At 46.9% G+C, this 27576-nt stretch overlaps 2 protein-coding genes across 2 annotated transcripts in view; both read right to left on the bottom strand.

The window, feature by feature from the left end:
- Nucleotides 1-2581: 2581 nt before the first annotated feature.
- On the bottom strand, nucleotides 2582-23562 carry fam117bb (family with sequence similarity 117 member Bb). The gene is made up of 9 exons (XM_062456771.1): nucleotides 23479-23562; nucleotides 22430-23357; nucleotides 18274-18458; nucleotides 11400-11495; nucleotides 9737-9850; nucleotides 5034-5168; nucleotides 4451-4706; nucleotides 4139-4259; nucleotides 2582-3958 (listed from the first exon to the last, which is right to left on the bottom strand). The coding sequence occupies exons 2-9, from the start codon at nucleotides 23328-23330 to the stop codon at nucleotides 3682-3684; spliced, it is 2085 nt and encodes a 694-aa protein (XP_062312755.1). The 5' UTR covers nucleotides 23331-23357; nucleotides 23479-23562; the 3' UTR covers nucleotides 2582-3681.
- A 1058-nt stretch (nucleotides 23563-24620) lies between these two features.
- The window catches only part of bmpr2b (bone morphogenetic protein receptor, type II b (serine/threonine kinase)), a 45726-nt gene continuing 42770 nt past the window's right edge, over nucleotides 24621-27576 (bottom strand). Inside the window, exon 15 of the mRNA XM_062456770.1 lies at nucleotides 24621-27268. Within this exon, the coding sequence (XP_062312754.1) occupies nucleotides 26991-27268 (278 nt within the window). The 3' untranslated portion in view covers nucleotides 24621-26990. The remainder of the gene's footprint in view (nucleotides 27269-27576) is intronic.

Here is a 27576-nt window from a genome sequence, read left to right as displayed (position 1 = left end):
TCTTCTGCAGGAACAAAAGGGGTTATTGAGACAGGGTATCAGCAGAGTTCCATGACTCTAACGAAAACCATTCTGTCTTGCTTTCAAAAGTCAAAAATCTGCCTCAGCACTCCTATAAGGAAAACTGGACTGGGTGTGTAGGGGCAGGACCTGGAGGAGCGCTTGCGTACTGCTATGTTGTACCAGCTGATCCTTTGTCATGTCTAAACTAACAGTTCTGGGTTGGAGCTGAGCCTTTAACAATGAGGCCTGCACGCTCGCAGGGGGACAGGCTAGAGAGAGGAATCTGAGGCCTGTGGTCCCAAGCTGGGAGTTGCCTGGGAGGGAGGGATGTCCCTGATCCACATACAGAGAGATTAGACCTCAGACACAAGGCCCCCAATTCAATCACATCCTGATCCTTGCTGGCTTTTACTGTGAGAGCAGCTACAGAGTCTTCTCTGGATGTGTTTGAGTGTTAGGGCGAGAGAGAGAAGGAAACAATAAGTGAGACATAAAAGACAGGCTATGAATTCCTCCCTTTCCAGTACCCTGGAGCTTTGGCATATCCAAACCACCTGCTGATCTGAATACAGGCCAAAACCAATTATGGCCCAACACCATCCATGCCCCCCTCCTTCCTGTCTGCTGTCTGCAATATGACCACACACACACAGACATCGAGGAAACATTTTACTTTTGGAATGTTGTGATCTACTACTGTATGAATTGTGGTGTGTTTCCTGGTACCAGCTGTCCTGCGAAGGACCAGTGTCTGTTTCCCTGGTTGTCGAGTTGTGTAATAGCTGCTTGGTCTGCACTACACAGCTCTGGGTTATCGAAAGGGGGGGGGGGGGGGGGATCTCTGTGGGGAAAAAGCCCCTGTTTGGACAAGACCCCCTCAATGTCCTCCGTGTGAACATTTTTGGCCCTGCATTCACAAAAGCCGCTCACAAAGGGGGAAAGGCTGTCTGCTGGGCTGGCTTGCATGACTGCACTGTTTCAATCACCTTTCACCCTCCCAACCCTGCTACGCCTTCACCCCCAGCCTCATCCATCCCTGACTGAGGCATAAGGTCCTGTCCCTGATCCCTAGACTGACTGGCTAGCAGTGGGCCACACTGGATAACTTTGGCCTTTGGGTTTGTCTCTAGATGGTTGATAGATTCTTAACAATCATCACACGTTCTCACTCTTCCTCTACAACTGTTGCAGCTGATAGTTATATAGTGGTTATGTATTGGATAGGGGTCCCTACAGCAGCTCAGTCCCTATAATTCAATATTCTGCCACTGGGTGGAGCATCATTCCTCAGGTATTGAGTGTCTTAATGAGAAGTGCAAGACAACAGGAAACATTGAAATACTCAGCAGACCCACGTTCTGTATAGTGGATGGGCACTTCTTGATATATTTCATTTTACTAGCGTTGTCCAATTCACTGACGGGCTTGAAGTCAGAATGTGGCATTTTGGAGTTCATTTTGACCAAGGGGCATTCTGTTTGAGCAGACACCGAGAGCTTATGGACTGGACAACCAGAACACAGGGGTGGCTTTGATTCTAATGGAATGTGCCAGTCTTGTGATCTCAGTTCTCCAGTCTTGTAACTGGACAGGGCCAAGTAATACTGAAGACTTAATAATAGATTAATATTGGGATCAAATTCTTTCCCTATCCCCAGGTCATTACCATGTCAAAGCAAAAGCAATAATCACTTTATGGCATTTTATTTGGAGAAAGAACCATTTTATTATCATTTCCAGATACAGACAGCCTTGGTCCATACACAGTGAAGAAATACACCTAACCGGGGAGAACAGAACAAGGATCATTTATTGTAGCTTATCAGCTAGACAGTCATTTTAAATCTCCTAAAAAGAATTAAAGTCAATGAAAAAGTATCATTGCAGTGTCTTGATCGTCGAAGAGATCTGAAATTGGACTTCCTGAGAGACCTACAGCATCTGTCTGTCTAGACTAGACAATGGTTTAGGTCATAGATATGGCAAACTAATGTCAGAGCGCTAAATGCTCTTCACCAAAGCACTGATGATCAAGGTCAAAGAGCCATCTAATTTTCAAGTACATGTTATATTGTCCTTAAAGCACATAACACCTTACCGGCAAACAGACAGAAATCAGAAATGCTAACAGAATATACGTATCTCTGATTGACAACTATATGGTATAATCTAAGCTTCCCCTTAGCCACAGAGCAACTTACATACTGTATACATTACGGACTTGGCCTTTTCTCTATAGTAGTTTTGCTTTGTCATTCAGAGCAATCTGTCTGTTTTTTTTTTTTAAACCTTCTCTCCTTTTTCACCCCATCTAACCCCACGCATGTCTCATTACAGTTCATCCTTTTGTTTCTCCAGCATACATAACTGAATCCCTGTGTCTGAACCTCCAGGCCATAAATATTCATAAATGCACTTATGCTGTGCGACATCCTCAGCTTGTCGCTAGTCAAAGTAGAATGGAGGAAGCTGTCCCACTTGATTCAGGGCACTTGTTTTTGCTGAAATTGTGAGTGCAAAGTTTTGAAAGATCTGATAACACAAGGAAATCACGTTAAAAGATATTTCAACAACTATGTCTTGGAAAAAAAGGTTTTAATAACTGTTATAACTCTTGGCAATATTGTTTTTTTGATGCTCGGTATTGATGTCATTAATGCACAAGAATCATGTAAACTAGCCTCATTTCCTCCACAATCCAAACTTCGGTTAGTCATACTGTGCATATATATATATATATATCTTAAAGCAGAACCATATTCATTTGATTAAGCACATGGCTAGAAACCTAGGGCCAACATCTCTTAGTCACAGTCTGACTACTCGGCCCCAGACCAGTGGGTCATTCTTCACTACTCCAGCAGTTTCTATTGAGCTTGCCTGGCCGAGCCACAGCCGGAATATTCTAACCAGGAGGGTTCCAGAACTCTACTGAGCAATCATGTGACTACTGACAAAGACTACTGGGACCTTCATCAACCTGGAAGCACACAGACACTCAAGCCATGTCTCTTGGCCTCAAAGGCAATTGCAGTTCTACCATGTTTTCATATTATGCTCCACTGCAAAAATGTTATAAAATAAAGGCTATTTTCGATCCTTGCAGGATGGCGACCACTGCCACTTGAGAGAGGGTGTTTGCAACCTAAGGCTCCTGTGTGTATGTGAGTGTGCACGTGCATAAGAATGCCCTACCATGCAGGTAGAGGAAGAAAATATATCACCTATCCATCCAAGGTGTCGTGTCAGAGGTTATAGCATAGTATCTGTACAGTATCTAACTCTATCCTGAGAATAGAATGCTATATGCAGGTGACCCTACACCCTCTATTTCACTATTCTGTATCAACTACAAAGCTGCATAGCACACACATGCTCTTTCATTTCTCCCCCATCCAGACAATCACAAGCAGACAGTGTTAGAAGTACTTTCTGCTATTTGATCAGAGTATGGCAGATTCAGGACATGATTAAGATTCAGGACATGTTCTGATTCAGGACATGTTCTGATTCAGGACATGATTCAGATTCAGGACATGTTCTGATTCAGGACATGTTCTGATTCAGGAAATGTTCTGATTCAGGACATGATTCAGATTCAGGACATGTTCTGAGTTGTTCTGGGTCTTGTTCTGAGGATTCCGGTTCTTGTCGCTTCTGGCTGCCAGGAGGGGAGTTCTAGCTCTCTGTTTCCTCCAGGCGCCTGGAGAGTGGGAGAGAGGAGGGCTGCTGAACGGAGGTGCTGGTTCCTCTGGACATTCTGGGGTCCTGGTCCACCAGGGGGAGGGGGGACAGGCTCCCCCCCACTGCAGGAGCCTTCAGGTTGAGCTCGGCCGTGGGGAGAAGGGGCTTGAGGATGCTGACCAGGCAGAAGGCAGAGCCACTGTTGGGGATGAAGTTTACCTTGTTCTTGTCCGGAGATAGGAACGCTGGGATCTCCTGCCCTCGCTTGGCCCTGGGAGGAGAACAACACAGTTAGAACTGCAAATCATGCCTCAGCTGTCTCAAGCTGCTGACAGGACTATCTCTGTTTCAAGGTTTGACAGGCTGGGAGTACTAACATTAGCCCACAAGCTAAGAGATCATGGCCAAAACAATCATGATGTGCATGAGAAGTGGAGCTAAGATCACTGACTGTGTTTCCTCGAAGACCTTGACTCTCTCGCAGCCCTCTGGAGGCTCTCGTTTGAACATGTAGCTGTTGTTGGGTTTGGGGGATGAAGCGTACTTTGGCAGAGGAGAGCTGGGACACAAATCTAGGGGAAAAAACACAGTTGGATATCATCAGTACTTATTAATTCATTCAGTCTCTCTGATTAGCTGCAGATTGGGGCTCCACTTCCGTTGGTGTAAAAGTCTCGGGTTTAGGTTTCAGGGGTCAGTTTCCAGCTTTCTCAATGAATATGTATATGTCGGCTTGAATGTGTGAGTGGGGGAAGGTCCTCACCTTTCTCTCTGCCCTCGTTCAGCAGCTCCTCACTGGGATAGGGACTCCCGTCCTCTCCTTCTCCCTCCGCGTCGTCATTGGCGACAGCCAGGAAGTTGGGCGACACCGAATGCGAGCGGCTGCTGCCGTTGCTCTGGTTACCGCCGGCGTTGGTGCCGGCGGTGGCCGAGGGGGTCTGGGTGTTGATGCTCCGGGAGCTGCTGCAGTGCTGGTACAGAGGCGGGGGGGCACGGCGCCCATCTGGGACGTCCTGGGGCTGGATATACAGCGGAGGGACGACATTAAGCTACATTTACATGCATTCATTTAGCAGACGCTTTTATCCAAAGCGACTTCCAAGCGAGAGCTTTCCAAAAGTGCATAGGTCACTGATCATAACAACGAGATAGCACCAAAAATTGCGGGTAGCCAGAACATGAAGCATACATTGTGAAAAAAGAAATAAGTGCCAAAGGCAAGAACCTCGCTAACAGTCATTCCTTTAGGAGTTCCTAATGGTCACAAAGGAGCCCTGATATGGAACTCTGTTCTGGCCGAACGGATGCTTCTCCACCAGGAGAGTCGGGTTGTCCCCTGTCCTCACCGCGAGCTGCTCCCTCTCAGCCGGGTCTCGGATGATGATCCTCTCGATCTCCTGGTTCAGGCCCTCCACGCTGTTCCGGAAGCGCGACACCGAGGTCTTGGGGACGGGGATGAGGACACTCTTTGGGACCGGAGCCTGGAGCGGACGAAGGTGGATGAGGTTTACTACGTGTGCTCTCAGGGATTCTATAGGGGCCCTGTTCAGAGTTGAGAGGCTCTCTGTGTCTTTCATGACTTGGATGAACCCAGCATTAGCATCACAATAGTCCTACCACTCAACGAGAAACAACAAAGCGATAACACCAAACTGCTTAAATTAACACTGCACCATGATATGCGTGTGCGGAGACAGTGTGTGGGCTCGTCTGTTAGTAGTTCATCTCTAAGTGTTTCCTACATCTCAGCAGGCAGTTGGAGGCACAATAAACTCTGACCATAAAAATAGTTACATCGACTTAAACATGCAACACGTATTCCTGAAATGAATCTTTTCTTTGACCAAGTTCGTGTCAAAGATATTTTAGCTCCACTGACCAATAGCTCTTTATAGCTGGCTACTAACGAAGCAAAACCCCAGTGACCTTCAGGTCATCAGCACAACGACAAAAGCAGATAAATCAGCCATGCTAGGAGGAAAAAGAAAAGTAGGAGGAGGAGGGAGAGGAGGAGGCTTGGCTTTTGTCACAGTGTCCTCGTTGCTAGTCTCAGGGGACAGAGCAAGGTCAGATCCCCCACTGGTCTCAACAATAGCAGATGACTCAGGGAAACTTCATGGGATGCTTTTTGGGTCACGAACAAAACCACCAGCAGTGGCAGCCATCTTGCCTGTTGTCTTTTAATGTAAGAGACAGACAGAGCGAAGAGCTGAAGCTAGTTGGGGGAGGGGAGACTTCTACATCAATAATGTTCTGACCACTAGTGCGATAAAAGTAAAACAAAATTAATAGAGATTGAAACTTGATGCATTGCACTTAATGGACAACCCTTCATAACCAGACAGACATACTAGACAATAGATAGACAAACCATAGAACAAACACAAAAAACAGTACTTATACAAGCACAGTACATTAAAATCATTGGCATTGCTTGTGTTTGTCAGATTGCTGGTGCTGGTTACCATGCCTGGTCTGACACTGCAAGCCAGGCACAGGAATCTCTTTGAAGCCAATCATGTCCCTATTCATTTGACCAGTTTGGACTTATAAACCCATGTGATTCATTAGACTATTCCCTTTTAAGAGAGCTTTTCACAGAGAGAGGTGACGCACAGTCACACAAACATAAAACCACACGTATACAACTAAAAAAGGTACAGGATCTCCCTATAAAATCTATGGCATCAAATCAAAGTGAGGCAGATTCTGGAACACCCCAGACCAAACACTGTAAAAGAAAGAGAAATACAACCTTTTCTTTTTACAAGTAACCCAGCTAAAACATCTGTGTTGATTCATCCCGAGCAGACAGTAATTCATTGCTGTTTTACTGGTATGAATGGGGTGGTAAAAACAACATGGCCTCTCTCGCCACCATTCTCATATCTGCCACTAGTGGGTGCTGTTGTTCCCTAGTCTGGCTCTCCAAACGGAGGGCTCATCATACACTCCACAGCTTCCCCCCCACACAGAACTCTACTAGACTAACATTTACCCTCTCAGATCTCTCTGAGACCTCATACTAACTTTCACATGACTCCCAGACTGAGGGAGGACTGGGAGGAGAGTGTTGACAGAGTGAAAACGACACAAACAGGCCTGATCCCTGCTGATTGGTAGGCCTACTGGCTTCCTGTTGAGAATAAACTAGGAGATCATGGGACAGGATATACTCAGAGGGGGAGTAAGCACCCTTTAGCTACGACTGGGCCTCTTTGATTTCTGCTCTGCATCTCTCCAACCGTGTTTTATTAAATACAATCAGATAGGGACGGAAGGACGCATGTTAGCAAATTCAAATGTGGCCAGGGCAGTCCTGAGGAAACTCTGAATGTGAGCTATGGATACTACTGAGATGTGTGTGGACAGTCTGAGCTGAACAACAGTCAGCCCTCGCTGTATGGTCTACTGTACAGCTCAATAGACCGTCTGTCTGGTGGCTGTTGTCCAGGACTTCAAGAGGCACAGCTGACCTGACCCCTCTGCCAGCAGCAAGGGGATAATACTCCAGCACTGCTGCCTGCCCTGCCTATAAGCTTGTTTTTTCTCCCTCCATCCAGCTTTGCTTTCCTTTCTTCCGTTCCCTTTCTTTCCAGCCCTCCTTTTATTTCTGGGAAGAAAGCCGCTTCATGACTGCCACTTCATCTTTAGCTCCTTTTTGAAAACATAAAAGAGCTTTTTGCACATGCACACACACCGCAGCACCCCCCCCCCCGCCCCCATCCCCCCTGATAACGCATGCACACACACACACACACACACACCACAAACCCCTACCCCCTCCACATCCACAGCCCAGCGAGCAGGGTGCAGCCCCCTTCCTCTGCTCTTGTCCACAGCATGGCCCTGCCTCTCCAGAGGTCACTGTGTGAGTTCTCCATCCAGGAGCTTTTACATCAATCAGCCCCCACACTCCAGAGGAAACAAGCTGGAAAGGCCTGGGGGGAGTGGGGCATGCTCCTTTTGACAGGGGCAGGTGTGTAGCTTTGTGCCAACTACACACATACACACCCACCAGGGAATAACCATTATTCATCTCACTGAGCCAATTAAAAAACCCAGATCTGTCTGCTTCATGGTTGAGCTTCAATAGTCTATGGAGGTATCCTTTCTTTCCTCCCTTTACCTGCAATGGACTGAGCGGGATTAGCAGAAATCAGCATTTCTGATAAGACCGAAAATACCTCTAACTAGGGGTATCGTCACATTGGTCCTGATTTGTCAGGACAGACGAGCAGCAGTAGGCAGGTAGACAAATTCACTGGAGACTACCCGTACTGAGCTGCGTCCCCAGTGTTAGGCCACTGGAGAGCCTGGGGCCGGAGTACAATCTAGACGCAAGGCTGGGGGTCCACTCCTGAGCTCACTGAAGGAACACAAACACACAGTTGACAGGAATAGCACTAACACACACACACTCCAAACAACCCCAGAGTTGCTATGATTAAGCTATGTGGGCAGCTAAGGCCCGTGGCTGGAGGTAGTGTCCAGTCTAAACCTCCCACTCAGCTGCTCCCCATTACAGCTAATAGGAACCAGAGACTGGGCCGAGACAGGGAAAAACCCAGAGCAAATAAACCCGAGGAGAACTGGTAAAACACTCCCCACTACCCCTGCTATGAGGAGAACTACAGGCATCTCGACACACACATAGAAACACACACACACACACACACTTGTTCATAAAATATTGATGCATTGTTCGACCTAATGATTAATATAGAGTAGAAACATATGCTCCGGCCGATTGCTATCCTACTGAACATGACATTTTCCTAGAATGGAAGCTCAGGTTTTCCAGGGAATTCACTTTCGTTGATTTTTCCGTTTCCATCTTTCAGCGGGAGAGAAGCTGGGCTGTGTGTAATGCCTGGGGAACAATGTTTTACACGAGCGCATCAAAGACCTGACTCTGCTCCTCTCCCCATCTCTCCCCTATCTAGATGAAGTATCCAACACACAGGAATACATCATACAGGTACATACAGGTACAGACAGCCACAGAGCCTGCGGTACAGGGCTGATTAAGCATGGTTTTGTCAACCGGTTGACGGTTCAATATCGTGGGCTGATCCCTACACAGCGACAGATGGTACATCAGTCTGCCACAGGCACAGGATCAAAAACCCCAGAACCCACAAGTACCCCACCCGTAGTCTCTCACACACACACACACACACAGACACGCACGGGAGCCCACGCACGCGCACACACACACAGGCTGTCCAGAGTGTGTCCTTTAATTGACTGGCAGGCAGGGTACAGTAGGGAATGAGGCGGCGTCACACAGGCCACATGCTGCTCTAATTCATGGACAAACACAAAACAGCCAAGGACAGAGCAGATCGCAGCGCGAGAGGCCCCTGGAGAACACACACTAATTTATTCACTAATTCACTCCTCATGAAGAGAAGCCTTTCAGCCTCCATTGCTGCACCTGGCGTTGGCTATTAAGCCCCACAACACACACACACACACACCCACACCCGGACGCGCGCTCAGACACTCACAAACACACATGAAGAGAGTTGAGCAAGCACTCGCGCACGCACACTGGCATGAACAGAAGACGCAGGCAGGCATTCACGGAGCAACAGGCACACAAATCAAGGCACGCTTCCCCCCCCCCCCCCGCTTCTAAACTCCTCGCCTCGTGTCTCCGTTTGGAGACATCTGTTCCCCCGGGGCTCAACGTTGTCCAACTCTGCCCTCCGACCACTGGGCTCATGATACACACACACTCCGAACCACGCCACTGCAACTCTATGTCATCACTATCAGTGGCCTCAGTAAACAATACATGCGATGCAATGCATTTGACCGAGTCCTTATGCTATTGTGTCTACTCATCCAGGTGATGATGAACAGAGAAAAGAAAAACAAATACGCCAGGGTCACCGTAGCAACTGCTAACACAGTAGCCCCTTCCTCTCATCCCCTGAGGTGTGCCAGCTCACTTGTGATTGGTGGATGGCAGAGTGGTTAATGGTTACCGCAGCGACCTTGTCGTCCTAACCCTTTGTGTTTGGTGGGTGGGTGATCTCACCTGTGATTGGTGGATGGCAGCATGTTTGCCGTTGAAGGGTGACTTGCGGTCCTTGTCGCGATGGTGACGGCTGCTGTGCTTGCTGCGCTGGAGCTGCTGACGCAACTTTGCGATCTGTGGGGAGAGAAACATGAGAGAGAGGCACAAAAAGAGAGAGGTATAGGAGAGAGAGAGAAAGAGAGGCATAGAAAGAGAGAGGTATGAGGAGAGAAAGAGGCATAGAAAGAGAGAGTTATGAGGAGAGAGAGAAAAGCACTTGGAAATGCAGTATATATAAAATAAATACACAATTTTTACTATTCTACAGGTTGTAAAACATTAGTTACTGTCCAACAATGTGGTCAAATTACATAATGTACAATTGTTTATTGTACAATATTTAATAGATTCAGATCTTCTTTGTCAGCCCATGCAGGTCTTGTCCCAAAACATTCCAGGGTGATTATGCTACACACACACACACACACACACACACACACACACACACACACACACACACACACAAACAGACGCCACGCCAACGCCGCACACCACCCTGCTGGGGTCAACCCTTCCCTCTACATCTGCCCCTAGAATCCCTTCTGTGTGTGTGTGTGTGTGTGTGTGATCCAGCAGTCAAGGGGAGGGAATCGGATGTCCTGTTGATAGTAAGGTCTTTGGTCGTTTAATCAATAAATCAGAGCTGGTAGCACCAGGCTAGTTAATGACACGTTAGCATAATGTCTCCCTCATTATCCAACACAATGGTTGGGAGGCATGAGAATCCACCCTTCCCAAGAGGACAGACACACACTTACCCATTCCCAAGGAGCAGAGAATAGCCCCCCTGGACTGCAGCACTCATAACTATGCTTCACTGACACCAGAGTATTTGTCAATCCAAAGTAACTTTGTGTCTCTCTCTGTTACTCATTATTGTGATGAAAACGATTCCAGAGAAATACGACAATGTTCGCCAAGTTCCCTATTGAGTTCAGCTGGTGACAGAGGAAGAAGGAAGGTTTCAAAAACGCCGTCATGTGACTCCCGGCGAATTACTGTGAGAGGCTGCAAGGTGACTCAGAGAGGATGCCATATGGAGAAACCAGGAAATTGACAGTTGATCAAACTAAAAAGACACCGACACAGTTTAGTGGAGAGGCCAAACGAGATATCCGAGGATGGCTGTGATCCAGGAGGATCTGTGACCAGTGACACCCAGACAGAGACGGAGAGAGACAAAGCCAGAGAGGAGGAAGAATAGAAGAATAGGTTGAGGGTGAGTTTATAAACTTGCCAGTCATACAGAAGAGGTAACCGTGGAGGACTGGGGGGTGTAATGTGAGTTGACACCAGGGCTACTCGCGGTTCACTGAAGATTCAGAATAATATGATAATGACACACAGTCTGCCATGACCTGCGCCCCCTGGCCCCCTCCCACCCATCATTGGCCCCCCCACCAGGCCAACCACATTCACAGCCCCCCACACAGAGGGGTGAGGGCAGCCAGAGATGCCCCCTCCTCACCCCCACCCACCACTGCTCCCAACCTCCTTTCTAGCCCCTCTGAATGGAACAAAGAAAGGCTGGAGGAGCTGGAGGAAGAGAGAAGGTCCTAAACGCGTCTGTGTGTGTGTGTGTGTGTGTGTGTGTGAATGTGTGTGTCCTGCTCGCGTCTCTGACCTCCTTAAGCTGGTCAGTGCTTCCCCAGGAGGCTGACCGCTTGTGGGAGTCGGTCTTCTTCTCCTCTGAACATTCATCTGTCCAGGCGCTGGGGGTCTGGAGATGCACACACGCACACACACGCACACACACACACACACACACAAGAGTTTGTTAACATATTACAATAATTGTAGAACATCTATATTGTGTTAAGCTAACAAACAGTTGGGACAACGAGCCTTCACAATAAACAAGAAGTTTTGTCCAGACTTATTTCTTATTCAAACTTCTAGAACATTATAGGGTTGGGGTAGGCTTGGTTGGTGGGTGAGGATGGGGGAGGTGGGGTAGTTAATGGGAGGATTGGGGCAAGCAGGGGGTCACAGAGATGACAAACAAACTGACAAAGCCTTTTCACCGCGTTGCTCTGTGGCTCATTACTATGGAGCCTGGTCTGTTTGCTAGCCAACAAGCCCTGCTCGCATCTAAATGCTGCTTTATTAAAGCTGCGTTTCTGAATCAGCCATCTTTGAGGATGTTAGTTTGTCACGTTGGGGAGTGTGTGTCAGCGTTCTTCAGAGTTTAGCTGTGCTAAGGAGGCCCGGAGGGAGGAAAAAAAACAACTGAAGCTGTGATGATGATGCAACTCCTTTCAACAGAGAACGCCAAGTACACAAGTAGATCCTTCACCACCAACTCAATCTGCTGGATTTTAGGAAAGGCAAATCCATCAAGACAGTCCTTACCAGATTACACTTAAGCTATGCTCGATTGATCTTTTCTGGAAAATTGAACCAATTAAGTCATCCCAAATTGTTCCAACCCTACCCATCCAAGTCACCAAGCAGTACAGTCGGGCCAAAGCAAACCCTGACTGAATGTGCCCAATTCCAGTCTCCCTGTCTAGCATAGTTAGGCTCTGCAGAGGAGAAACAGCAGGCTGCACTGGAATGAGAACTTTCTGTAAACACAAGGAATATATGATCTGGAACACTGGACTGTAAACATGCAGAGACACAGCCTCCATGTTTACTGAAATGTTACCATACGATTAGATCAAAAGCCCATACTCCAATCAAAAAAGTTAAACTGCTTACCAAAGCAGTTGGTAAGACTAACTTTGAGAACTGTGGTTTCAAACTCCATGGCAACACACACAAAAAACACAGAAGTACTTTACAACACTTCAGTGTGTGAGTTTGGCCAGAAATCAACAACGTTCCTCTCTCTCTCTCTCTCTCTCTCTCTCTCTCTCTCTCTCTCTCTCTCTCTCTCTCTCTCTCTCTCTCTCTCTCTCTCTCTCTCTCTCTCTCTCTCTCTCTCTCTCTCTCTCTCTCTCTCTCTCTCTCCTCTCTCTCTCTCTCTCTCTCTCACTCTCTCTCTCTCTCTCTCTCTCTCTCTCTCTCTCTCTCTCTCTCTCTCTCTCTCTCTCTCTCTCTCTCTCTCTCTCTCTCTCTCTCTCTCTCTCTCTCTCTCTCTCTCTCTCTCTCTCTCTCTCTCTCTCTCTCTCTCTCTCTCTCTCTCTCTCTCTCTCTCTCTCTCTCTCTCTCTCTCTCTCTCTCTCTCTCTCTCTCTCTCTCTCTCTCTCTCTCACCATGCAGCAGAAACAGCCTCTCCTCATAAACCTGTAATTACAGCTCTTATGCGCCTGTGAACCAAACCAACTGAATGCCTCCTTCCTTCGGAAAATTCCTGCTTTACTCTCTTCCCTCTCTCTCTCTTTCTCCTTCTTTCTCTAATTCAATGACTGTAGTTTACACTCTCCTGGCTGTAGTTTAAACTGCTGCTTTAACGACAGCGAGTGGTGGATTTATAGTCCCGGTCCAGGAACACACAAAACACATCATCCCCGAAAAGATGGTGCTACAACAACACATTATCTACTAGCCTAGTAACATACATACATACACACACACACACACACACACACAGGCCATTACCCAAACATGCTCTGACCGGTCCACTGCACTGAACTCAATAGAAAACAAACATGGAGGGCAGTCTGGAACCCTTCAGATTGCTAGGGCAGATCAATAGGACTGGATCATCAAACACCACGTCTGGAAGCAATAAGAAGTGACTTGTCCAAATGCGTCCAAATGAGTCTCTCTTTTAAATGCAATTAGTGAAATACTACACTCCAACCATCAACATAAGTTGATCCTTGGTCTTCAACTGTTTAGGCAATAAGCCTATATTCAGTTTGTTCGACCATTTCACACATGGTATCAATTTACATAACCCCTGCCTGATTTCAACATCAACTGGAATAATACTACTTCCTAGGGTGACTGAATCTTTGCACAAAAACAAATACACACTGATGAACACGTCACTCTCTCCCTCTCATCCCCTCCGTTTCTTCATTCTTCTTTCCATCATTCCATCCTCCCTCTAGTTATCCCTGCCATTTCCTCTCCATCTCTCACTTGCCCTCACTCTCCCTCTCCTGTTTCCAAACCCATCTCTCCATCTTAAATCTGGGTTTCAGCAAAGTTGTTTTTTTAAATCTGTGTCTCACTCATATCCCGTTCGAAACATCACTGACACAACTGGACATTCCTCAAGCTTAAGTAATGTAGGCGGTGGTGGAGCAGCTGGGGCTGCTAACTGCTGACACTCCTTTGGTCTCCAGGGAAGAGCCAGAGAAAGTGTCTGTCTGGGCTAGTTGGCTGGCCACGTTGACAGGCTGTGAATTGATCAGTGATAAATAATGAACTGTTGGCTTCTTTCATTCTCTGTGCCGCTCCAGTGTCCCTCACCAGGCTCCTGTTTCAGCCTGGTGTACAAGGACCCCGGGTGGGTGGAGAGGGAGGCATGACTGGGCCTGTTGTCTCCCTGATAGGGAGGCCTGAGGCTGGGCTACTGACTGGCTCTCACAGCCCCCGGACCTCCAGAACCCTGCCAGAGATCACTTCCTCTCCTTCCCACAAGTTTAAGATTTCCAGCTGAACTGGCTGGCCGGCGGATGGCCAGGCACACAGAGACAGCTCTGTGCACCAGCTGGGAGGACTGCACAGGGGGGAGGAGGGGATGGGGAGGAGAGGAGAAGGGAGGATTAATTTTTTGGGGGAAAAGACAAGAGAGAAGGGCAGGAGCGTGAACAGGAACAGAGAACGCAACAGAGAGAGAGACAGAATGATACACACTATGGGTCGGGATAGAGACGTCTGGCATCATCCTGAGACAGCGTCTGTGTGTCTACTGTGTACGTCCATCTGTCTGGGTCGGTCATATGTACCCCACGGTCATTTAGCTGAGCGAACAGCCTTCCTCCACTGTATACGTCTGGCTTTCTCCTTAAACACTGAGGCCACAAACTGCCAGACGGGATCTGAAATCCCCTACACACTCTGTAAAAATACTTGGTAAAAGGCAATTACTGTGTGCGGGTTTGGGCTCCTCGTGTAGCATGTGCTCCAAGAGAGAGAGAGAGGGTGAGTCAACTTGAAGTGTGTAGTTACAGTAGATCTGAGGGGGCTGTGGATTAGGGGGACGGGGAGCTGGGGGGCTGGAGCTGAGGGGGACTGAGGCTCAGACTGGGGGCTTATAGCGCTTGGGCTGAGGCTTGGGGACAGGACTGAAGCAGAGTCTGGAGCTAGGGTTGAGGTTGAGTCTGGGTCTAAGTCTTGAGTGGATTCTGGGTCTGGAAAACCTGGGTTACTGTATGGGGCTGGGAGTCTGGGGCTGTGGGTAGAGCAGAGTGGAGTAGCCTAATGCAGGAGACAAAGGGCTCTTTATGTGCCGAGGGTAGGCTGGGTTTAGGCCCTCTTTGAAGCCTGGTCATGGGTAGAGGCCCAGGGCCTGTGATGTAACAACAGTCTGCCCGTGGAAACCAACACAGGAGATGAAGTCAAAACAATCCAGAGGTCTAATATGAAACATGCCTGGACTGAGACGACACAAGCAAATCTCCTAAGCTTCCAACTCCATAAATACAGTTAAGATGGAAGGTGGATTAAAACTCCTACTATTTCCGTAAACACTGAAATTTTACTCGTGAGGTGAGGCTGAGGAGTAAATCTGTGTATACTAAAGATGCTCTTTTGTGGTATAGGGAATACACTAGGATAGTGCAAAGAATTGAAGGCCACACAGTCTGACCTGATGACAGAGATAGGGTTCAAACAAATGCTGTATATTTATCATACAGAATATCCTATGGAGCTGTACACAACACACAGGCATGCGTACACACACGCAACCTCCCCCTTTTCTCTCTATGGGCGTTGCGTGTGACACAGCAGGCAGAGAGAGTTGTCAGAGCTGAACCATTCTTCTACCAGCTCTGACGCTGGCTGGCTGCTTAAGTACAGGGGACCTGAGGGCACTCTCTAGGGGTGGTGGGGGGGGGAATTGGGGGAGGGGGGGTAGCCTCCCTGTCTGCCTGCAAGCTCACCGCAGGCCTCTAGAAAGACACAAGTGTCTGGAGAACATAGCTGAGATGTTTTGCTTGTCAGAGAGAGAGAGAGATGGGATTAGCATGACAAAAAGCTCTTTCTTGTTCCAGTGTGACAGCGCTGCATGGTGGAGTCTGTGGAGCTGCAGCGCCGTGCCTCCAGCCCGACATCAAACACCACACGCTTTCCAGCCATGCAGCACTGTCCTTGAAATGCCCTTATTACTGATGATTATTATTTACCAGCTCTTCTACAGCACGATCAGATAAGAAAAACATCAGCAGATGATTCAATAAGTTTATAATAATGTTTGGCATTTAATTATCTTCCGTGTGACCGCAGCAATATGTGAGGTAGCAATCTTAAACCGCCATGTGGTTCTTATGAGACCCAGGAGAGAGTTCCCCCTCTAGGCTACCGGTTTCCCCCCCGACTCCTCTCTCTGTCACACTCTCCACCTATATCACTGACTTTGCTCCAGGTCCATATGTAGGTTCCAATCCAGGTTCATGTCCAGGCCCAGACAGTCTGCTCCGCTGAGGGCGACGCCACTGTAGCCAGCCCTTTGGTGCTGCAGTGTGTGAAAGGAGCAGTGATAACAGCCCAAAAGCTCCTGTTATTCCTGGGTTTATGGGCTCAGCTGACCCCCAGGCACGCACTGCTGTAATTTTAGACCTGGCTCCAGTTTTTGAGAAGCCCGTATCTATCACTATCCCTCAACATGAAACATTTCTAACTATCCCCACCCCACACCATCCCACCCTGTCCTCTTGAACACACCTCAGAGTGGAGGAGGTACATGTCTGCTCAGGTTGCTTTGGAACAGAATGATAATTACCATTTTCCACTGCAGTGTGATTCAGGCTAAGCCTCATATCTCCGGTTGCCTTTATGACACTTTCTGAGGCCAGACAAAGAGCTGGATAAAGCCTGAAATACAAGCTACTGTTGTTATCAGGTCAACACCCCAGTTACAGCACCATGGACTGCTGCTGATATAACACTACATAACCTGGCATAACACAAGTAGCCTGAAGGACGGGACTACACTGATCACACAGATAAAGAAGTATATGTGACATTGCTGACTGGCTGAACTACTTTCTAACATGATACTGTTGGTACATTAATCTGACTGAAACTAACATGAATCCTTCTTCAAGTCTTTTAAGATGATTCAAGTTTTATCTGCGTTTGGTTGGCTGACACTAAACAGGAGCACTAGTTTAAGACTCTTCCGTTCACATGTTGTACAGTAAGTCTATGTGTTTACTGCTGTGGGTGAGTACAGTTCACTGGGTCCACTGGGACCTGAGGCATGCTTAGGCCTGGTTCCTGTGTTGTTGTTTGGTCACTAGGTGTGAGTCAAGCTCCATGGCAACTACTAGAATTGACCTGATTCTGAATCTGGTTGTTTTGGCGAAGTGTTCAGGGATGGAACTCAGTAAATGTCGACCACATTCCACACTCTGGGGCCTAGGTTCCACAGTACGTGTCTATGTTTGTATGAAAGACTGGTGAGTGTGTGGGTTCAGGTAGGAGGAGGTTGGTAGACCATGTGTTTGTTTGAGAGTGTGTGTTTGAATGTCAGCATATTGGAAGTGTGTGGGTTTAGGCAAGAGGCTGCTGGACGAATGTGTGTTTGTGTAAGAGGGTGTTAAGAGTGTCTGTCCGGAAAATGGTTTGGGGAAGGGAAAGTCTTAGGTCTGAATAGGGGAAGTTTCATCTAGAGGGACACAACAACAGGCTGCCACTTAGACCCACAACAGAGAGTAGCAGTTTTTTTAATGAAAAAAATAATAATAAGAAGAAGAAATTAACAGAATGTGTGGGGGGGTCAAAGTAACATGACAACAAACATCCTCAGCCTCTCTGGGCTTCCAGCAGGAGGAGGATGGCAGGATAGGACCCTGCCTTCTTCAAACAGAGGAAAAGGAGAACAGTGGTAGGAAAGAATGCAGCCATGACAGTGGGCTGTCTGGCACACCATAGCGCTCACCAGAAATATGCTGTCGTTTCCTCTCATCGCTCTGTCGGCTGGGGAGAGGCTTCCTCTCTCTGTCTCTCTTTTACTGTGTCTCTCTATCTTACTGCATCTCTCTGTCCCTCAGTCTCTTTCTATCCTCTCTAATATCTTGTAAAACCGTTAGTTACCACAATTTACTATTTAAAGGCTTGAGTGCAAATAATTGAGATACCTTATTTATGATTCAGAGATGGCGTTATTGTGTTTTGACATGAATGACATATGATGAGGATGTGTTATTCTGTTCCATTTCTGTAAATAACAATAACCTGGGAAATAAAATGATTGTCTCTGTACAGTGTTGTGTGTGCTCTTGGGTGTATAATTATATATATATATATATATATATATATATATATATGAGGGGAGAGTATTGTGTCTAAGAGCATGGCGTGTTGTTGGAAGTGCACGTTGTACAAGGACTGTTGTGTCAAATATGCTTGGGAGTGGGGGGGGGGTGTCCTACCTGTGTGGATTTGTCTCTCATGAAGGGGCCACAGGGAGCATGGGCTGCATCGCGGGGCCAGTGTCCGGACAGGTAGGGTCCCGTCAGGGCGTCCAGAGAGGATGTGCGACGGATACAACTAGTGGAGGAGGAGGAAGAGGAGGAGGAAGAGGAGGACAGGCCAGCCAGGGAGTGCCTGGCTCTCTCTAGAGAGATAAAGGAAAAAACAGACATTCGGATTAGTATGCATACATTTAGGTACGAGAACTGAAACTCTTGTTTATGAGTTTAAACTTTGTAGGTCCTTTGCAGAAAAGGAGCATAATGTCTTGATTGTGTATGACAGAATATACATACTTTACAATAGAAAGGGGGTTCATGAATGAATGCTTCAGCTGTGTGTAACAGCTCCTGCTTATCCTGTCAGTGTGTAACATTGGGTCTGTGGAATTACTCCTTAGGCCCAAAACAACAGTTTGATTAGATGGTTGGGGTGTTTATCCAGCCTGGCAGACAGCAGGTTGGGAGTGTAAGCTGGGCGGAGTGGTGCACACGGTGGGTGCACTGGTCCTCTCAACCCGACCTAAAGCTGATTAACTAATGACTGACTGAGCTGAGACAGGAGGCTTCGAGGAAACAACCTGTTTGTTTTGACCTACATTCTCTCTACATTCTCTGCTAGTAACTGTCCCACCCCCATCCCCACCCCTCCCCCCTTTATCTCGTCCTCAGACCGCCATCGATTGCAATGTTCACCGGTTTTCAAAGACGCCCTCCTTCTGCCCTCTTTCCACACTTCTCTTATCACCCTTCTCTCCAGGAAACCGACACCACTGTCGGGACATTCAGCCACGCTGAGTGAGGAGAGACTTACAGAGAAACCAAACCGACAACAGCTGCCATTTTGAGTGAGTCCATAGAGAATGCCCAGGATTTCAACAAATGACGAGCACCGTTTTCAAGATGTTATTTTTCCGAAAGCTCTCCCTTGTGTTTCCAGTAACACAGCCAGTGTGTGTGTCTATTAAGTGCATGTTAGCTATTCTCTTCCAGAACTGTCAGGGGAGCTAACCTGGTCTAGAATGGAATCATCATTAGCATTGCTTGTTTGACATTTCCCCTCCTGGTAACTCATATACACATACACACACTGTGTGAACAAACATACAGAGTGAAAAAGCTACCATCAAAGTTCATAGCAGAGACGCACAGACAGCCAACACGTACAGTAGAAGTGTAAATCACAGCTGTCATCACGAAGACAGCTTCATGACAAGGCCATCCTGTGAGGGCTTCAGAGGAGGTCTGAACTCAAACACACACCGCAACTGTAATGCAGTAAGAGTTTAAACACACACACACCACCGTTAGAGTCAGTTCTTGACTGGCCACACCTTTGTCATGGGCCATCTACCTTTACAAGAGAAAGAGACACAGTGTAAGAAAGAGATAGTGTGTGCGTGTTGAGTGTGCGTGTGTACGTGTAAAGCATCACGAGTGAGGATTCTCTCAAACACACCCACCTAAAACAAACCAAACTAGCATGCTAGGGCATATACTGTGGTTATCTCAAGCTCACCCTTATTCTCAGTCAGACTATACACACTGCCACATACCTACCGGAAAACATATGTTTTGACGCTTCACTCAGGTCTGACCCCCCCCCCCCCCCCCTACACACACAGAAATACTTCTTTCCCTCTTGCCTAGAAGAAGTCAGAATAGATAGTGGTCTTTGCAATCACTTCAGAACATTCCAGGGATCCAACCTGGTTCACTAACACTCAAAGATAAGCTCCAGACCTCTGAGACTATCTGGGGCCTTCTCCTCACAAGCCTGGCCCGTCAGCCAGCAACAGGGAACTGACAACTAACCTCCCTTCACTTGTCTCCTTCCACCCCAAATCCATTCCTGCAAACCAAGAAAGGAATGTGATTTAACATGTTTCTTATGCTGCAATGGTGGGTTTGCTTCTCGGCTACTGTTGAAATGTGTCTCTCCCCCATCTTGATCCTTCCTGTGTTACATTCGCTCCATCTCTTTCTCTTGTCCTCTTTCAAGCCATCTGTTTTTGCAGCACAAGCATGGATACTGTGTGTTTATCATCTGGAAAGTTACAGGGCTCTCCGGGTGCAGACTGTGGACTGACTGAGCAGTGGAAAATGCCTGTTATAGGATGAAAACAATCCATCTGCATAGATGATGGTGTGTTTAGTTGAGGCTAGTGAAGCAATGATTCTGGAGCCGGACAGAGGCCTCAGCAAACCCATGATCAGTCCTCTCTGGAGCCAATTACCATGATCTCCAGAGACTGGAATTAAAATAATCCCCAGATTAATCATACTTTATTAATCCACTGAGCAGTATGTATGGTCAAACTACTTTGTATTAATAAAGGATTAATGGGAAAATCAGAAGGAACAAAACATGGTCACCGGAGGTCTACACATGTTCCTCCAGCTCCATACTAGACCCCCTCCCTCCTCCAGCTCCATACTAGACCCCCTCCCTCCTCCAGCTCCATACTAGACCCCCTCCCTCCTCCAGCTCCATACTAGACCCCCTCCCTCCTCCAGCTCCATACTAGACCCCCTCCCTCCTCCAGCTCCATACTAGACCCCCTCCGTCCTCCAGCTCCATACTAGACCCCCTCCCTCCTCCAGCTCCATACTAGACCCCCTCCCTCCTCCAGCTCCATACTAGACCCCCTCCCTCCTCCAGCTCCATACTAGACCCCCTCCCTCCTCCAGCTCCATACTAGACCCCCTCCGTCCTCCAGCTCCATACTAGACCCCCTCCCTCCTCCAGCTCCATACTAGACCCCCTCCCTCCTCCAGCTCCATACTAGACCCCTCCCTCCTCCAGCTCCATACTAGACCCCTCCCTCCTCCAGCTCCATACTAGACCCCCTCCCTCCTCCAGCTCCATACTAGACCCCTCCCTCCTCCAGCTACATACTAGACCCCTCCCTCCTCCAGCTCCATACTAGACCCCTCCCTCCTCCAGCTCCATACTAGACCCCTCCCTCCTCCAGCTCCATACTAGACCCCTCCCTCCTCCAGCTCCATACTAGACCCCCTCCCTCCTCCAGCTCCATACTAGACCCCCTCCCTCCTCCAGCTCCATACTAGACCCCTCCCTCCTCCAGCTCCATACTAGACCCCCTCCCTCCTCCAGCTCCATACTAGACCCCCTCCCTCCTCCAGCTCCATACTAGACCCCCTCCCTCCTCCAGCTCCATACTAGACCCCCTCCCTCCTCCAGCTCCATACTAGACCCCCTCCCTCCTCCAGCTCCATAATAGACCTCAACTCTGCTACAGACCGCAAACCCTTACTGACCTGAGGTTCAGTACACAAGAGGGTTCACATTTCTCTTGTCTGTTTTTTGATGCATGGTACACTCCCTTCCCTACTTTGCAACTTCCCCACCATCTCCAAACTCCCACAGACACACACACCCTTTCTTTGCTACATTTTCAACCAGATGGGTTTTTCCAGTTCTGTGGCTGCTATTAATACCTTGTATGCAGAGATCAGTAGTACTCTGGTGGGGTGTATATACATATAGGAAAAAACACTACACAGGCCATGCAACATCATGACAGTAGACATGATGCTAATCTGTTCAAGGCCCAGGGGTGTTTCACAGTCATTCATCATGATAGTTACATGGAGCAGGCAGACATTGAGTAAACAATGTAGTCTTCTCTGTAACCGTCACCTCACAGGTGGCCTGGATCAGGCCACCATACATCAGATATCAATCTAAGCCTTTATCCTGACTAACTCGTGAGCTAACCTTGTGCGGCCATCATTCATAACTGGACACATCTTGATAACTTCATAAATTCAACAATAAATGGAATCACACTTTTTTCCATGAGACTCTTCCTGGAAAGTAAGTCTATGGCAAGAGTATTGTAAGAGTATGAGGCAGCACAAGCCCGCACATGCCAGCCGCCCAACCTGTAGGCTATTTCTAATCTTTAAGATAACACAGAAACTGGTAAAGGGATTATTTGCATACAGTAAAATGTATAAACGGCAGCAGCATGTGTAACTTGGAATGAGCAACAGTCTGGACTAAAGTTTGAGCATTGCTATAAATACTAATTAAACTTATAGCAGAGTGCATGATACGTAGTTACAATAATCGCATGTTGTTGAACTTTACCATCAGGCGAGCCGGGACTGACGCGCTCTGGGGACTGTCTGTCTTGCTCGGGTGACCACCGTTGTGACTGCACCGCTCTACCCCTCTGGCTGCTCAAGGATGAGGATGAAGGTGGCGAGGCCGAATAGGGTTGAAGAAGCTGTAGGGAGGCTGTCACCACTGAGTAGTCTGATTGCCAGTGTAGCTGCTGGGTGGGTGAGTAGCATGGGGAGCCTCCGGCGACTGAGACATGCGGCACACAGAGGCTGCATAAGTTGACACTAGCCGTGCCGCTGTGGTAGCTGTGAGTGTTACTGTGCGGCGACACCATCGGAAAAGTCAGTTGTTGTGTCGGTGATGCTGGAAGAAGAGGTGATTGTGTTTGAGCGGCTCGGAATGTCCCGGAGCTGGTCGTTGATGATGCAGTCGTGTTGGTGGGGCTGCCTCTCAAAGAAGGGGAGGCTGTCCCGGTTTGGAGGCACACAGAGCCTGTGGGACCGACATTGGATGGAGACGGGGACGAGGAGGACAGTGGGATGGCTGAAACAGCTGTGGAGCTGACCGAGACAGCACGAGTGGGGCTTCGGCTAAGTGAAGTCTGCGTGCGCATTCCAGGTGCCTCGCCTGAACTACTGTGGAATTTACCATTACCGTTGTTATTGTTGGAAGTGTGAGTGGGGCTGCCGCCTCCACTGTCGGCACTGTGAAGCGACTTGGACTGCAGGGGGGGCTGTGTCTGCGGTCTGAGCTGGAACGGAACCGTAGCCTTCATGGGCAGAAGACGACTAAACAAATTCATTCCTGCGTTGCTCCCAGAAGCTCCCGGGCCCCCGGTAACACCGACACCACCACCGGCTGCGCTGCCACTTATAGCCAAACAATTCGAAGTCGGCGACCCGTTTCTCCTAATTCTTTGAGACATGATGCCAATACGAACAATCCTGTTGAGCTAACAAAACAGTTGTACCAAGTTCAGCATGCGTATATAGATGTAGTTCAACAACGTAGTAAAAAGAAAGCCTTTGGTACCCCTTTCGAGAAATAACCCATCTAACTGTGTTGTCCCCTACCTCAACAGTTCCCAGACCATTTGCCCCAGCCTCTGTAGTAAACTAACTGCAACTTTCTCGCCACGCACATAAGGATCTCGCTCGACCCTGCCCTCTCAGCATATCATTGGCTCACCTACCCACAGTGGGAATTTGTCACTGGCCGCCTGGTTTCTCAAGTCCCGCCCTTCACATCACCGAACACAAACTATAGATGCATTTTTCGGACAACTTTGTGTTGACAACAAATGGGGTTATAACTCGATGACAATACATATACACTTGATATAAATAATCTAGATGTCAATAAATGCTTTTATAGGAGTTACATCGTCTACCAAGGTATTCTTCCAAAGCAAGGCATTAAATGATTTGGACTTGAGGAAGTAACCTCGTCACATCTAATCACAGGATTTAACCAACTCCCTAGCAACTTTTTTCAATGTTTTATCCAAAGTGATTCATATTGACTCTCTTCTCCAGTCTATTATCAATAAAATGTACCTAAAGGTGGTAAACTTCTTAGGTCTCTGAAGCATGTGCTCTGAACAAAGACTGAGAGAGGTAGGCCCATGTGTCAGAAAATGACACCCTCATGTGGTCAAATCATTCACAGGTTCTTCTCAGTGGTTGATAATACTACTGCACTATTGATAAATAACTTCTTTCAGTAGTATGCAGTGGGTATAAAATGAGAATGTACAATTATGTTTCTGGTGCTTGATTTTATGTTGGATTCCATTACCCTTAAATGTGCTTTGGAATGCAGTGGTCAGAATAAATATCTCAAACCAAGATATCTTATTTTCAATAATATAATCTTTAATCAACTGAATAATGCAGGGTTGTACAGCAAGCTTTTTTTCTCCTCTACATGGCATTTTAACATGTTTTGAGCAGACTAGAGAGCAATGACTTATCATTTGTTCTTTTTTATTTTCTAAGCACCTCTTTTTCCTTTTTCTTTTTTACAAACTTCAATAGAAAACATTTCCGTGGCTTGAAACGGTTCAGCAGAGCCTGCCTCTGCAACACGAATTCAGAGAAAAAGACAACAAGTCACTTAAACATACCCTTCATTCACACACACCGTCGGTCAAACATATTTTGCTTCATTCTTCTTCTCCTCTAGGCAATATAGTCTTTCCTTTTTCTTTCTTTAAAAAGTAAATTTTTTAAAGAGTCAAAGTTTAAAAGTGTCAATATCTAGAACGCAAGAATGTATTGTTCAGCATGGTATTGATCAGATTTATTTGGGCCAGTTTTGATTCCCTTTGACTATCTCCTAGTCAAATCGAGTCCACCCGCCATTTTGTAAAACCAGCTTCTAATAAACCTTTCTTGTCCTTTCAAGGTAGGATTCATTCATGACCCCTAACATGAGTGTCTGCATGCGTGATGATGACTACCGTATATACAGTCACACAGACTACAGTTAACTGACGACCAGATTTCATAGTACTGTAGCATTATTGTTGGTCCCATAGCAACAGTTGAGCAATATGTATATATAGCATTAACAGGACTATATACAGGAGTATTTACACTTAGGGAGACGCTATTATACATACATACACACAGTAGAGTCAGGCAAGCCCAGTGCTCCACTAAGGGACATAGATACAGGTATGGTGAAATGACACAACCTCCCTTGAATCTGTTTTAGTCTATCTTGGTCAACTTGGACTCGTTCAACATACCAATAATCACTTCCAGCCATAAACCTAAAATGTTGATCTTTTCAAAATGTTCATCATTGCTTCAAAACTTGTTGTGACTATCCCCATTAGCGTTACGTGTATAGTTTGTATGGTAGCTTGGCAGCCCGATATTCAGATATAGAGTATTTGGGTATAGAACATGAGGAGGTTCTATACCATTTTGAAAAGATGTTCAAAAAGAGGCCTAGATTTACCAGGTTTGCTCTGAAGGAATTGAGATACAACCCTAAATCAAACAGAGGCCAAACATTGAGAACATACTGCACAGAAACGTTTCATGGCAAGAGGCATCAAAGAGTGGACGTTGAGTTCATTCAGACTCCAGCCGCTGACCTGACAGACTAAACAGAACTATTGTAAAAAGCAAACTTGAGAAACTGAAAGTTTCCAACAAAATCACTTAAAAAGAAATGCTATGAGCTTACTGATGTGTCCATCTACAGTTAAGATTCATTATATTTCAGGTGTGTACAATAAGAGAGTAGTTTGTACTTATGTATAATTTACTTTGTTGTTGACAATATAATTCATAGCTTATAACAGGGCATCAGATAGAAGGTCTCCTATTGGTCGGCTGACCTGTACAGTTCCCCCTCTTTAGAGAGAGAGAGTATGATGCCATAATGATGCACACAGGAAAGAAGACCTACAGGAAAAACACACGCATGTATTACAGCTCACGGAATTACACACTGTAACTAACCCTCTTTCTCGTCTGAAGGCAGGGATTGACATTTTCACCAAACGAGGGTGCAAGCCGGACAGTACAGTATTGTCTTGCGTTCAGGATTCTTCCCATGAGGGTTTCTGGTGCGAGTCCCTATTTAAATGGCCAGTTTACTGCTCAGGAAAGATTATATTTATTTTATTTTAGGTAAACTGTCTAAGATTTATAGTTTTGTAACAGAATGAAATCCCATGCTTCAGGTTGCTTCAGAGTGCAACAGTTTCTGCTGTACAAAACCAAACCACAAGCCCTGGTCCAGACCCATTCTCTAGATTTGATTGGTAGCTTTTCCTTCTCCGATTGGGATGGGATTGGTGGGAAGGTAAAAGATTGTCATCTAAGTATTTTTCTGTAGCTCATTCAATGGTGGTTGATCCGACTCTACAAACTACAAACTCTTAATAAGTGCACTGTTTACAAAGTCATAACAAAAATGGTTGCTGGAAAAATAAAACATAAGAATACAATTCAAAATAGATTAAAAAGCACCTCAAAGCTAAAGCCTATTGCACATTTAAAAATATGAAACATAAGGGTATAGATGTTAAAACGAGTCGCCCATTTAGCAGTGAAACCTACCCTGTCTTAAAGACCACTGCCTCTGTCATTGTCAGCCTAGTTTTATATGGACACACACTCGTATCCATGGGAGCAGTTACTGATTGTTAGAATCATTGTCTCTCCTCTGTGTTACCAAGACCAAGATACCATGGTTACAGGAGACAGACCTCACTTGGTGATTAAGATTGCCTTAAAAGTGCAACAAAACAAACAATGTTTCACACAGCCGTACATAACATCACAGAATGATCCATGGGGCACAACAAATACTATGGAAGCATTTGAAGTGGATGTCGCTGCATAGCTGGGTTCTGTATTTAAAGCAAATTTCTTCAGATAAAAAAAGAAAGCAGAAGAAATTCAGGACAACACCATGACCTTATTAAGTGCTCAACTCCTTCTCTCGCAGAGTCATTTTGTCCAATCACGTCCAATCTTACTAAATTTGAACCAGATCTCGTGAAACTTCAAGAACCTGTGGCTGACAGTCTCCTCTCGCCACTTCCACAGGTGTGGGTTAAAGGTCACAGGCAGGTCATGTTGTGGGGGTCAGAGGTCATCGTAGCAGTGGCGCTCCCAGCCCCACCCACCAGGAACACGGCTGTGCTGGATTTGGAGCGGCTGGTGCTCGCTGGGCCCTGATTGGTCAAGCCTTTATTGTTGTTGACCTCTGAGTCGAACAGGGTATCCGTGGAGACGACCCAGGTGGCTGGGCGCAATCTCTTCAGGGAGTACGGGGTCTTCACACGGCGTTTGATCTTCTCACCCGACCCGTTCTTACCGTCTTGTGACGAGCCATCACCTGTAACACACACACGCACGCACACACACACACACACACACACACACACACACACACACACACACACACACACACACACACACACACACACACACACAGATAAGTGTACATCCCTAAGTGTTTGTTCTACTGGGGAAAACTCTTTGAAGCCTTTGAAAACATTCATATGGGCTACCTTAAGCAATATGTGTGCGTAGGTACTGAATGCTGCTCTCTAGTGGGTTAGATGTTTCACTGCAGAATTCTAGACACAAGTCACAAACTTTAACACTCACAGTGAGTTCCTTTTAAACTAACAAAGAAACAAA

Source organism: Osmerus eperlanus, chromosome 3, assembly GCF_963692335.1.
Source record: "Osmerus eperlanus chromosome 3, fOsmEpe2.1, whole genome shotgun sequence".
NCBI lineage: Eukaryota > Metazoa > Chordata > Actinopteri > Osmeriformes > Osmeridae > Osmerus > Osmerus eperlanus.
The sequence above is the reverse complement of the archived record's forward strand: the minus strand, read 5'-3'. Positions and strand labels throughout refer to the sequence as shown.

Excerpts from the sequence above, each read along its gene's own strand:
- fam117bb (XM_062456771.1), bottom strand. The coding sequence starts at position 23,330 with ATGTCTCAAAGAATTAGGAGAAACGGGTCGCCGACTTCGAATTGTTTG. Across the intron at positions 5,169-9,736 it reads CTGCCATCCACCAATCACAG|GCTCCGGTCCCAAAGAGTGT; the intron begins GTGAGATCACCC and ends CGTCCGCTCCAG. Across the intron at positions 4,260-4,450 it reads GAACGAGGGCAGAGAGAAAG|ATTTGTGTCCCAGCTCTCCT; the intron begins GTGAGGACCTTC and ends TTTTTCCCCTAG.